The 11,872-nt window shown below is 30.3% G+C and overlaps 1 protein-coding gene across 1 annotated transcript; it reads right to left on the bottom strand.

Annotated features, from left to right (window-relative positions):
- Nucleotides 1-277: 277 nt before the first annotated feature.
- LOC121118370 (ras-related protein Rab-24) lies at nt 278-1,323 on the bottom strand. The gene is made up of 2 exons (XM_040712941.2): nt 961-1,323; nt 278-896 (listed from the first exon to the last, which is right to left on the bottom strand). Exons 1-2 carry the CDS (start codon nt 1,309-1,311, stop codon nt 555-557), a joined length of 693 nt encoding a protein of 230 aa, XP_040568875.1. The 5' UTR covers nt 1,312-1,323; the 3' UTR covers nt 278-554.
- Between the last annotated feature and the right edge of the window lie 10,549 nt (nt 1,324-11,872).

The following is an 11,872-nucleotide window of genomic DNA, read 5'->3' as shown; positions in this document are numbered from 1 at the left end:
GAAAGACTGTGCACAACCTCTTAACATGGAGCAATATGGCTCGATGCTTATATTTTACCATTTTTTTAATAGTAAAATGAATATGTCCTCCAACATTTCGGAATAAGATAAAATAAGAACTATTTTACTGTACATGTTAAAATTTTATTAATAAGACTACTCTGGGTTTGACATTGTTATATATTCAAATATATATTAGTAGGACGACTTGGAACAAAAATTCTAAATGTCTATTGATTCATTTAATTTATTTTACAATTCATAGTTATATATAGAAACACTTTCCAACAAAATCACACTTTTTGGTATCATAATAATAAATAATACATTTAATACAGTAATTTGATATCCTAATTCTAAATTATTATTTTTTTCTCTATAAGCTTAAGATTATTCTAATAATAGACCATTAAGTTATTGGAATTTTTGGCTAGTTTTAGAGAAAAAAAGTATACATGGAATCAGGGATCTAACTCCACTCAGTTCTGCCTATTTCATTCTTGTGCATTTTTGTTTTTGAACTGTGTAGTTAATGATATCACAGGGATAATTATTTAGCAAGAGCACCGCTTATAGTAAGAGGAACCTTCTGCTCCAGAACTAATATCCAAAGAGTTCCTTCCTCCAGACTTCTTTTCATTCCTTTTAGAACTATCCAAATAGTCATGATATACACGAGTAAAAAGCTCATCAATTTGACTTCCAGTCCGGCTTGAGGTTTCAAAATAGAATGCACCAATACTTTTGGCATAACTGCAAGCATTATCTGGACAAATCTTTCGAGGTAGATCCGACTTACATCCAACAATGTATATGAGGGAATTTGTACCTTTTAACTCATTTACCCAGAATGTTACACGTGCCCATGAGCGAAAATTAGATACATCGTAGCATACCTAAAATATAGAAAATAATCTTTATTTAAGGTGGGAGGGAATTATAATTATATATCCAACTTACCAATGTGGCAAAGGCGTCCCTATAATACAATTTAGAGAGGGATAAAAATCTTTCAGATCCAGCAGTGTCCCAAAGACCCATAACCGTCATCGTATCATCTAAACCTGTGCCATCCTCGTTGAAGGTGAACAAACTGAAATTTGCATCAATCGTGGGACTCAATTCACCTTCCACTATATTTCGTTTACGAACAAATCTTTGGACCAGAGATGTTTTTCCACAGCCATAGTCCCCAAGAGTGACGACTTTGTAGTTGGGTGTCATGTTGACACGCCTAAAGGTCATATTATCCTTTTTTTTGTCATTGGAGAAAATACGGAAGAATTCAGTTATTTTACTATTTTTGGACATGTTGATGAGGGATCTATAAACAATTATGATTTAAAATTATCTGTTCCTTTTTTATATACCTTTATCTCTTCTAAAAAATTTCAGCGAGGCTCTATTTCACACCTTCTTGCTAAAAAGTTTTTTATACCTATGTGTTCATCTGTTAACTTTGAATTTTATACGTCAACTGTAAAGCTCCAAATACTATGCGAGTAAGAACTGCTAACCCGATACCATGTTTTATCTTTATCCTTTTAAAAGAATATAATTTTCAGATATGTGCTTGTCAACACAAAAGCAAGCATATATGTTTTTTATCAATAATTATTCTTGTTCAAATTTCTATTTTCTAATAATTATAATTTATATTAATAATTTCAGATATAAGATCAGAAATTATATAAAGACTACAGACAAATGCCTCTCAATTCTTTTATCCCAGAGTGCACTAATTATTTGACTCAACCCCCTCACAGGGTGCATCATTGAAGATTTTTTGATCCTGCTTAAAATATAATAAGAAGAACCAAATTTCTTTTTTTTTTGCAGAGTCAAATAAAATCTCAATAATCCATGAAATCTCTAAAACAGTTTTTCTCAAGCTATGTTATGTAAGCTTCCTCTATTGATGCTTGGCACTTTATAAATAGATCAAGCTTCCGATATTGAGTTTTGGTCATAACTGTGACATTTCGAGATCTTTGTAAAAGGCGAAGTAAAAAGTTCTAAGTGTTATTTTGCTATATTTTGACAATAAAATCAACATATTTAGGATGATCCGATTTAGATCAAATAAGCACCGTTTTGTTGGATAACTTTTGTTCATTTTGAAGGCAATTTTATAATTCTGCGATTGAAGAAGTATTTGTCCCTATTGGTGAAAAACTTGACCGCATCATTTTCATAAGCCTCTCTTGAGGCCAGTATTGTATTATCAAGAAAATTTTGAAAATGCTAGGAAAGGTAATATTCGTTTGGACCTTTTGGGGGGTACTTAAAGATATGTGTGTCCTGGCGATGTCTTGATGGAATACAACATCCTTCCTATTGGTCAATTCTGGCAGCTTCTGATCGATCACCTGCTTCAATCTGGTCAGTTGTCGCCAATTTAAGCGAAATTGAGGGTTTTTCCCGATGGCAGGAACTCATTCTTTTCCAATCCACAAAGTATAATTTTTTTTTCAGCGGCTATAACATACATAATTTAAAAAAACGAACTACTAATTATAATGCTAAAAAACAAAAAAACTGAAAAGATAAACATTAAGAAAAAAAAATAATAAAAAAATCACGCCCACAACATTGTTGTTGCATAAAATTATGGGCCAATAATCAGGGCTGGGCGATCGTTTGATCCGCTTCACTGTGCCTTGACCACCATCTTTTTCGACTGTTGTTCTCCTATGTTACCCATTTTTCATGGTCAATCACCATAAGCTTCAAAAAGGGATGGATTTCGTTACGTTTCAGCAAAGATTAGCAAACATCAATTCGATCAAAAAGGTTCTTTGCGTCAATTCGTGTGGTACTCATACATCGAGCTTCTTCTTAAGACCAGCCTAATGCAAATGGTTCAAAACGATTTTTTGGCTAATTTTCTGCTCCTGGGAAATAGAATAAGTGGTCACATACCGGTCAAACTCGACGATTTCCATTATTTGATAGAAATTTTTGATGATTGGCCTACCAGAGAGTTCCCTTATCTTCAATGTCCACATTACATTGACAAAATCGTTGGAACCACCATTTTGATGCTGTATTGGGTCCATAAATACCAGGAAATAAAATTGGCTGCCTGATCCCCCTTTTGCCCTTGATCGTAGTGATAATAAATAATGTATCAAATTTTCTCATATTTTACTAAATTTAGGAACGCTCTAACACACCACTGGCTTCACAAAGTACAAAACTATAAATGAAATTGTATTAATCTGTACGCTTAATCTTTAAGCATACTTTAGGTTTTCTTATGCAATGTATTAATCATGTACAGCTTACTAAAGGCATGTAGCGAAAAACGCTCAGAATTTTTGACTTAACCTAATATTTTCACAGGTAGTACACACTGTTGTAGATCAACTAACTTTGATAGGCGAACTACCATCTATTAGTCCACAAATATTTTTAGTAGAGTAGCAGATTAAAAAAAAAAAAGAACACCAAAAAATATAGTTTTTATTAAAAAAAGTTGAACAAATATGACTTTAATTTAATATCATTCGAACATAAGTAATTGTGTAACATTCCGTCAAAAATTGTCGAAGTTTTAAATAGTGATGGTACATGGGGATCTCGATATTTGCTCAAATGATACACACGGTAAAAAGTTTCACAATAATTGTTCTGGAGCAGTGTTTAACCGATGGGGCACCACAATGCATCTCCTAGGGCTTCAAGTGTTTATCAGGATCATCAAGAAATATCTTTTTATTTAAAAAATCATTAAAAAGTTTAATTTTTTTTTTAAATCATAGACTTAAATATTCAACCAAAATTAGATTATCCGCCTAGGGGCTCCGCAGGTATGGAAAAGTGGGGCATGACTGCTTTAGAGTCTAAACTCAAGACCATCTCCAACATTCATGGGTGTCTTAATCTATCACATAAAGGACATGATTGACCCCAATATGTCAATGAAATATGATGCCATTTAGATCCACCAAAAAAATAATAATTGAGAGTGGTAAGATAAATGCCTCCAAACCTTGTTACTCCCATAAAACCAGCTTTGAGTAAATAGCTGATGTCATTTACACATATAATTTTTTTTTTTTCGTAAAAACATATATAAAATAAAATTACATTATAAAAAAAATATAAAAAATAATACTATTTGTAAAAATATCTCAGCAACCTTCAATATACAACAATGTATATATTAAATCTTTAAATATTATGACCAACTACTTAGAAAATGTTCCTACATATATAATAGTATTGGAGTTCGGTTTGAAAATCCAGGACCGATCTAAGACCGTTATGATGTTTAGTGGACGGAACTAATGAGGTCTTTAAAAAAAGTTGGGTCTCTACCGGTTGCTCTAGCTTAGTTAAAAAAAAAAAAAATTGGTCTGGATCGGTCTTACAAAATAATAATTTCCGGCTCGGTCTTACAAAATAATAATTTCCGGCTCGGTTTTCTATAAAATTGAGTATAGATATGGATGAATTTTAGAGGGCGTCATGTGTGTATGTAAACTGTGTACATCTTCACAATAACGTTTTATAATGTTCAATTTGTTGTATAAATTATATTTATACAACTCATTTATTAAGATATGGGTGAAAATCGGTCCATACAAAAAAATCCGGTCTTGGACCGATATACAACACTATTATATATTTTTACTCAAATAATAACTTTGAATAGTAGATAATTAAAATATATAATGCGCAAAAATCTATTTTAAAATTATATTTTTTTGAACAAAATAGAAACCATAAAAAATGCTATATAATACGTAATTAGCTAAGGCCTAAGTAAATCTCATTCTCATTAAAATATAAAAATTTAAAATTGGGGGAGGGGGGAGGGGATTGAAATATAATAAGTCTGTTAGGAAAAAATAAATCAATAGGCTAATAAAATATAATAATACGTATTTCGGTATTTGTTTTTATTTTATTTTTGAAAATCCCACCCTATTTATGTAAAATAGATTTTTATGACTTTTTTTTGTTATATGTGCTTAAGAAATGCAAATACGAATTTAATAAAAATGATAAATGATATTTCAGTTTTTTATTCTTTTTTTAATGTTTGAAGGGTTTTTTTTACCCTCCACTTTTTTTCTCACAAATTGTATCATCATTTTACTATAATTGAATCATTTATGATTAATCATTTGATATCAAGACAATAGGAGAGGAACTTAATTGATTTACCAAAGTGTGGGAACCTTTATATTTGTATTTTGTATCAACACTTAATCTGCGTTCTCTAATGAAGTGTTGTGAGTTTTATAGGTACATTTAAACAAATAAAAGTTCATCTTAGATTAATTCTTCGGCCTTTTTTTCTTTTAAGATTCTATGATTATGATTGAATAACACTTATATATACTTATTCTTATTTTTGTCTGTCAAATTTTGTAAATAAATTTTCTTAATTGAATAATTGATTTTGCCAACAAAGAAGTTTCCAACATCATTAAGTTTAATTTGAGATGATTCAGATAGCCTTGCATCTAAGCGAGTGTGAAAAAAATCTATCTTTTCAAGTAATTAAAGTCTAATGGATTGATCAATTAATCCATAATTTAGTCATGACTTTCCGTGCAAATTTTTTTTATATTTATGATGATTTCATAACTAACTGTTGTGACTTGGGGTGTTATAGATCTGTATTTAGTTAGGTACTTAGACCTTCAGCTTTTAATATCAGAGTCACGTAAAATTATCTTACAATTAATTAAAAACGTAGATCAATTAAATAATTATTACCATCCATAGTATGTAGTGTTAGTTTCGTTATACGTAACAAAACGGGAAAACAAATTCAATTTTTTCATGTGATTTCATTGAAATCTCAAATTGAAAAAAATGTACAACAATTTCCTTCTATTTAAGACACATTTATATACCTTTGATATACAAAAATACCTATATTCGAGGGTTGTTTGTAGCAAAATAAAAATATATTCATATTCCCATAATTTATGGACTGAATGTATATATTAAAAATATATTAAGTAGATAATTGTTATTTTATATAAAAAAAACTTAATTAAGAAAGTGTTTATACAGCAACAATACATTCAAACAACAAGATGGTACTTACTCTTTCAATTTTCTTATTGTAGTTGTGGTTACAAGGTGTTGGGGAACTCTAACGAAACTCTTCATTGACAGCCTTCCTGATTTATTTTATGTTATGGTTTTGTGAACTTACATAGCAAATTTCATTCTCATGAGATCAATTTATCCTTCAGGCTGTATATATCAAGTGAAATGATTCATACATATAGTCTTATATATAAGTATTTGTAAACTTATATATATCTTTTGCTCATAGACTCTAAAATGCCTGGGTAGATTGAGTTGGTTATGGGTATGTGATACTTTTAGGTAACTGCACTGAATATGGACAACTTTTTAGAGATGGGGAGTTACAACATAAAGTAAAACTTGTCCACTCTCATAAAGCGTAGACTACTGACTATTTTTTTTTCTTATTTTAAAGTAAACTATTGTGCACAACTCAAATTTGTAGAGTAAAACCCAAGGGTACATAATATAAAGTTATATAAGAATTGAATTTACACACGGCTTATAGACGCCCTGGCACTTGGGTTTAAAAAAAAAAGTAGTCTATATTCACCGTTGTAGTAAGACTTATACAACAATAAAATAAAAATTACTTTTTTAAATACGTTAAATACACTCTTAAATAATGATAAGTTTATTATAACAATCTAATGAAGAGATTGTGACGAGTAAAGCTATTGGATTCAGCTAGTATGCATATATATTTATCGGCAATATTCTTAATTCATTCAAATAAGTTAACAAAGAAAGCCTAAATCACCAATTAACTAACTCTCACGCATATATTTTTAAACCAAATTATAGTCTACACCATTTATAAAATGCCTTTATGTGACTATAAAATAAATGGAACCTTCATTTCGGAGTAACAAATTTCTAAGGAGATTGTTTAAAAAATATACCCTAAAAAAGGATGGGTTTTGAGTAGTTTTTTTTAACCGCGTAGAGACTGGTAATAGAATTTTGTACTAGACTAGAGCCAGGTATTTTAATACCTAGCAGTAATTTGTAGCTTTATAGTTATCATAAAAAATAACCTTCAGAAGTACAAAATAATGCGTTTAAACATACAACTAAGTTAGTGATAAGCAATGTGCATATGCGCCACATCAGGGGATCATTAGGTCCTCAACTTTTGAAGGCCAATAAAAAATAAAAAGTTTCTTGATGAAATTGTTACAATAAATAACAAGATCAATATTTCTCCCAAGTAGTGGTCTACACGACACTTTTGTTGGCCTCTCGAGGGGTTGATATGTAATGAATATAACTTCATAATTAATTCCATACATAATCATACAAAATTGATTTTTTTTTTAATTTATCCGTCGATAGTAGTCGATACAGTGGAGGAAATATGAATTGGATCCCTTGCCAATTTTGTACGTTTTCCCACTGATAATGAGTTTCTATGGGATTGAGGTTGGGAGACTCTTGCATGACCACTTTATTACCTTAATTTTTTCCTTCATAAGCACTACCTTTGTTGCTTTGGATGTTTATCATTGTCGTACTGGAAGACCCGACCAGGGCCAATTTTTAGTCCCCTGCCTGATGGAAGGAGGTTGTCATCCAGGATTTTCTGGTGCATTACCTTGCCCATCATCCTTTCGATGAGCTGAAGTCGTCCTTTCCCATTAGCAGATAAATACACCCAAAACATAGTGTTTTCACTCCTATACTGGACAGTGGAGATGGTGTTCTTGAGGTTATTCTCAGTAATTTTCTTCCTCCGATCAATTTTTTTTGTGTTCAAATAATGTATCTCACTCTTGAAATAAACCTACCATATAAATTGTATACCTTTTTTTTCATTGTAAGTTGCCAAACTTACTAAATTGGCAAGGGCTTATAATAATTTTATTTACTGTATATGATAAATATCCGTGTAAACACGTGTATCTGTCAATAAATAAAAATCAAATACCTTTTTTCTTAAATTTTTCTTGACAACGAAAAATATCTGGAAGGCAGGTAATAGGCATTTAATTTCTAAATTGATGCTTTATGGTAGTTACGAGTCCATGAGAACCGTTATTACACAAATTAATCACCATTTTTTATATAAGGAATATTTTAAATATATATATTCTCCTTTTTTTTAACATTGTATCTAGTCTATTTTAAGTAGAATATAACATTGACATATATCGTCAATGCCCTTTGAAAAAGAAAGAAAAAATACTTTTTTAATTCAAATCTTTTCCAATGGCAACAGTTTCCCGTTATCACTTATTAGCAATTCTTTTTTGTTATCTGTTTGATTTAATTTTCTATGCTTATTGAGTTATATATTATATACCTATGCAGTTGCATTTAAAACCTTTTTAGGTTAATTTCCTTTTTATTTGAATGATATGTGCTTTTGATAGTATAGGATACTGATTGAGTTTTATTATTAAGGAAACTTGACAAACCTAAAAAGACAAAGGAAAGTATTATCGGTATAGTTGTATAAAATAGGGCCTTCCTATATGTAAAAAAATAAAGAAACACATAAATGAAACACAGACACTCGTGATTACACTTTTTAGTTAGATGGTCTCCTTAAATATTACATAATTGTACAACTTTAAACAAGAATATTTTTAGAGTTGTATAAAATATGACCTTGGCGCGTGTTTTTTTGTTTTTTTTTTTTTTCCTAGCTGTCAATATGATGAGTGTTTTTCATTCTTATATGTCAAAAAAGACTCTAGAAGATTTGAACACTATGGGCAAATTTTTATAAGGCTCGTTGGACTCAAGGATCAATAGATATGCTCATGCCAATCACGCATTTTTCATCTTCACAATCAAGGAAAAGTGCATCAGGTTGGTCAGAGAAGAGTAAGATAAAGGTTGCTACTGCTTCAGGAACTGTGCTGATAATGTGATTGAGGATTATGGTAACAACATTGAAATAAAATTATTAATAGTGATTACTTAACATATAAAATACTGTCCTATTGGTTTTTAGGTCTATCGATCGTTTCTTAAATGTGAGTCCTTAAATTTTTCTAAATAAAGACAAATAATATTTGTCGGTAAAATAACCGTATAATGAAAAAATGAATATTTTTGGAAGATTTGTGGAATGGTCATAATACAAATATATATATTTTTTTAGTTTTGTATAATTTATTTCATGATAGATCAATTTAGAAATGGAGAAACCCCCCTGAATGACGTCACAAGAGATCAATTCCACATTTTTTAAAGGATCTATATGTGGCATTGAACTGGATTGGATGGGAATAAACTATTCTGGATTAAAATCCTCGGTCCTTAATAATGACTGACACAACACTTATTTGAATGTTCTATTTTCAAGAATTAAAAAAAAAATAATAATAATAGTAACAAATTTGGAAAACAAAAAGACTCGAAAAAATATTGTACTTCACATTTAAGACAACTCTCATTATTATTGGACGAGAAAATAAATTTGACAAAATAATAAGTTGTGTGCCATTTCGAGAGTGATTGATCATGCAGTTATTGAAATTATTTGAGAATAGAAATATTAAATAACATATTGTGAGGGCCAGAGAAATAGTGTAACTAATCACATATTGCATTTTTAGCTCAAACTAATCTACTATTAATTATAAATTTATCCATAGTTTAATAATTCTGTAAGGGGGTATTCAATACTTTTATTCATGTCTATATTATAAAAGTGTAATGGGCCTAACGAATATTGTGGGTTTTCATTCAATAATATCAAAAAGTATGAAAGTTTGGTCTGAAACAAAAAATTGGTCCTAATCAGTCTAGAAAAAATCACTTAAGACCGAAAAGAAAAAAAAAAGGGTGCTGGAGCGAGTCTCAACACTAATTGTGACAATGAATTTTTGTTAATTGGAATGTAATTTCCGGCACAACCAAAGGGGTAAAAGAAATAGTTTGTTTATAGAAATAGTCAAAAAATACATACATATAATATCCATACTCTATTTTGAGAAAAAAACATTCTCCTTTGTTTTTATGTTGAGTGGCTTAGACACTCCTTGCACAAATAAGTGGAAGTATACAAAAAATATTTTAAGGATAGACGATTCATTGCTTTTTGAGGAGGTATCTTAACACATCAATTATATTTAAAAGTTGGTGTGGGAGTAAAATGTACTTACAAGGAATGTTAGTAAATTTTTCTTCCACAAAGTGTGAATTTAATAGAAAATATACAAAGGTGGTCAGCAGTATTTACACAAGCTTTGTTTTACATCTAAACTCATTAAACGGGCGTTTTTTCAACTGATTGTTGTATTTCCTTGTTAGCAAAAGCCTTTTTACACAACATTTATTGAAAAACTTTAGCTTTCAGTATTCCAAATAAATGCCCAGGAGCAGTGACCAAAGTTATGCACGATTTTTACTCGGCCGGAAAAGCTGCAAAAGATATCATCCACACCACACAGTAGAACTCAAATACAGTCTACAACATTGTGAAACAGCTTCAAGGTGGTGGGGACATCAAACATACTCTATGCGGTCCCCAGAAGCCTAAAAAGTGCTCCCCAAATAAGTTACCATGCACGTTCTTCACCTTCTGCAATCGCCTGGACTATGTGATTCTTTAAAGCTAATGACAACCTTATCAAATAGAAAGTGTTATGAAGTGATACCTGGAAATTATTATTGTTAAAAAACCTCTGGTCAATTATCAAAAAAATATGGAGCTTTATCATTTTGTGTAAATACTTCTGCCCACCTCTGTGTATATCTAATTGATTGATTAGATCCTAAAAATGAAATACCTACCACATATATTGAAGGTCAAATGAAAAGCACATTTGCTAATAGTTCTATTGTCTAAAAAAAAAAATATAGGTAAGTATTTAAATGACGTACTTTGATCAATAATATTTTAGGGATATCGATATAAACCAGGGATATATGTGGTCCAAAATGTTAATTTCCTGTTGGCTTCTAAATTTGAAGGACACATCCAAATTGGACACAAAATGGTTCATAGAACAATATTAGATATATGACGTCATCATTATTCAATCTTTTATTAATTTAATAAGACTACTTTAGACTTCAACTTCAGTAAAATAAACTATTTCATATTTTAGAATAAATTTTTCTATATAGATATATTACAAAATGATTCTTATTGTACCTGTGAACCTTTCCTAAAAAAAAAAAGACCAAAAAGTTATGAAATAGTCAGCCGATTATGTCATTTTCCACAACTATTGGACTGTTTTTATTTAATACTAAGGATATTCAGCAAGATGTAGTTCAAATTAAATTAGTCGTGAAATGTGAAAAATGGATTCATAACGCCCAACTGAAGCAGGTGAAAAACTCCGGGAAAAAGTGATTAAAAAAAATAAAACCTAAGAACTAAAAAAGACAAATTAGCCTATTTTATATCAATACCAATTTCTTTCTCTCTCTCTCTTTCTTCTCCTCATACTTTTACCTTTTTTTTTCTACCTACCGATCTACCTCTTCTTTAATCATTATTAACCAACATTTAATCAAAGTTATTGTGAAATTCTTACCTCAACAACGACTTCTAATAAATCATCATTAAGCTATTTCTTCAGAAATAAATAACTTTTTTTGTTATCAGTTCCCTATGCTGCTTTTATATAGAATTTGTACATACATATATATGTTGTAGTGATGTATTAGAAATGAGTTATGATTTGCCTTGTCTGTTGTCTGCCTGCTGTCTTTATTGCTCTTTGATGAGTATGAAGATGAAGAAATTTCACCTCATTTTCCACCAAAAAGAGATTCCCAAATTCGGCATTCAATAATACATTGAGTTGTGGTTGTTGGCGTATCACCACTTTGCGTGATGAAACATTTACTT

This window comes from Lepeophtheirus salmonis, chromosome 5 (assembly GCF_016086655.4).
Source record: "Lepeophtheirus salmonis chromosome 5, UVic_Lsal_1.4, whole genome shotgun sequence".
Taxonomy (NCBI): domain Eukaryota; kingdom Metazoa; phylum Arthropoda; class Copepoda; order Siphonostomatoida; family Caligidae; genus Lepeophtheirus; species Lepeophtheirus salmonis.
This window is presented reverse-complemented; position numbering and strand designations above follow the sequence as displayed.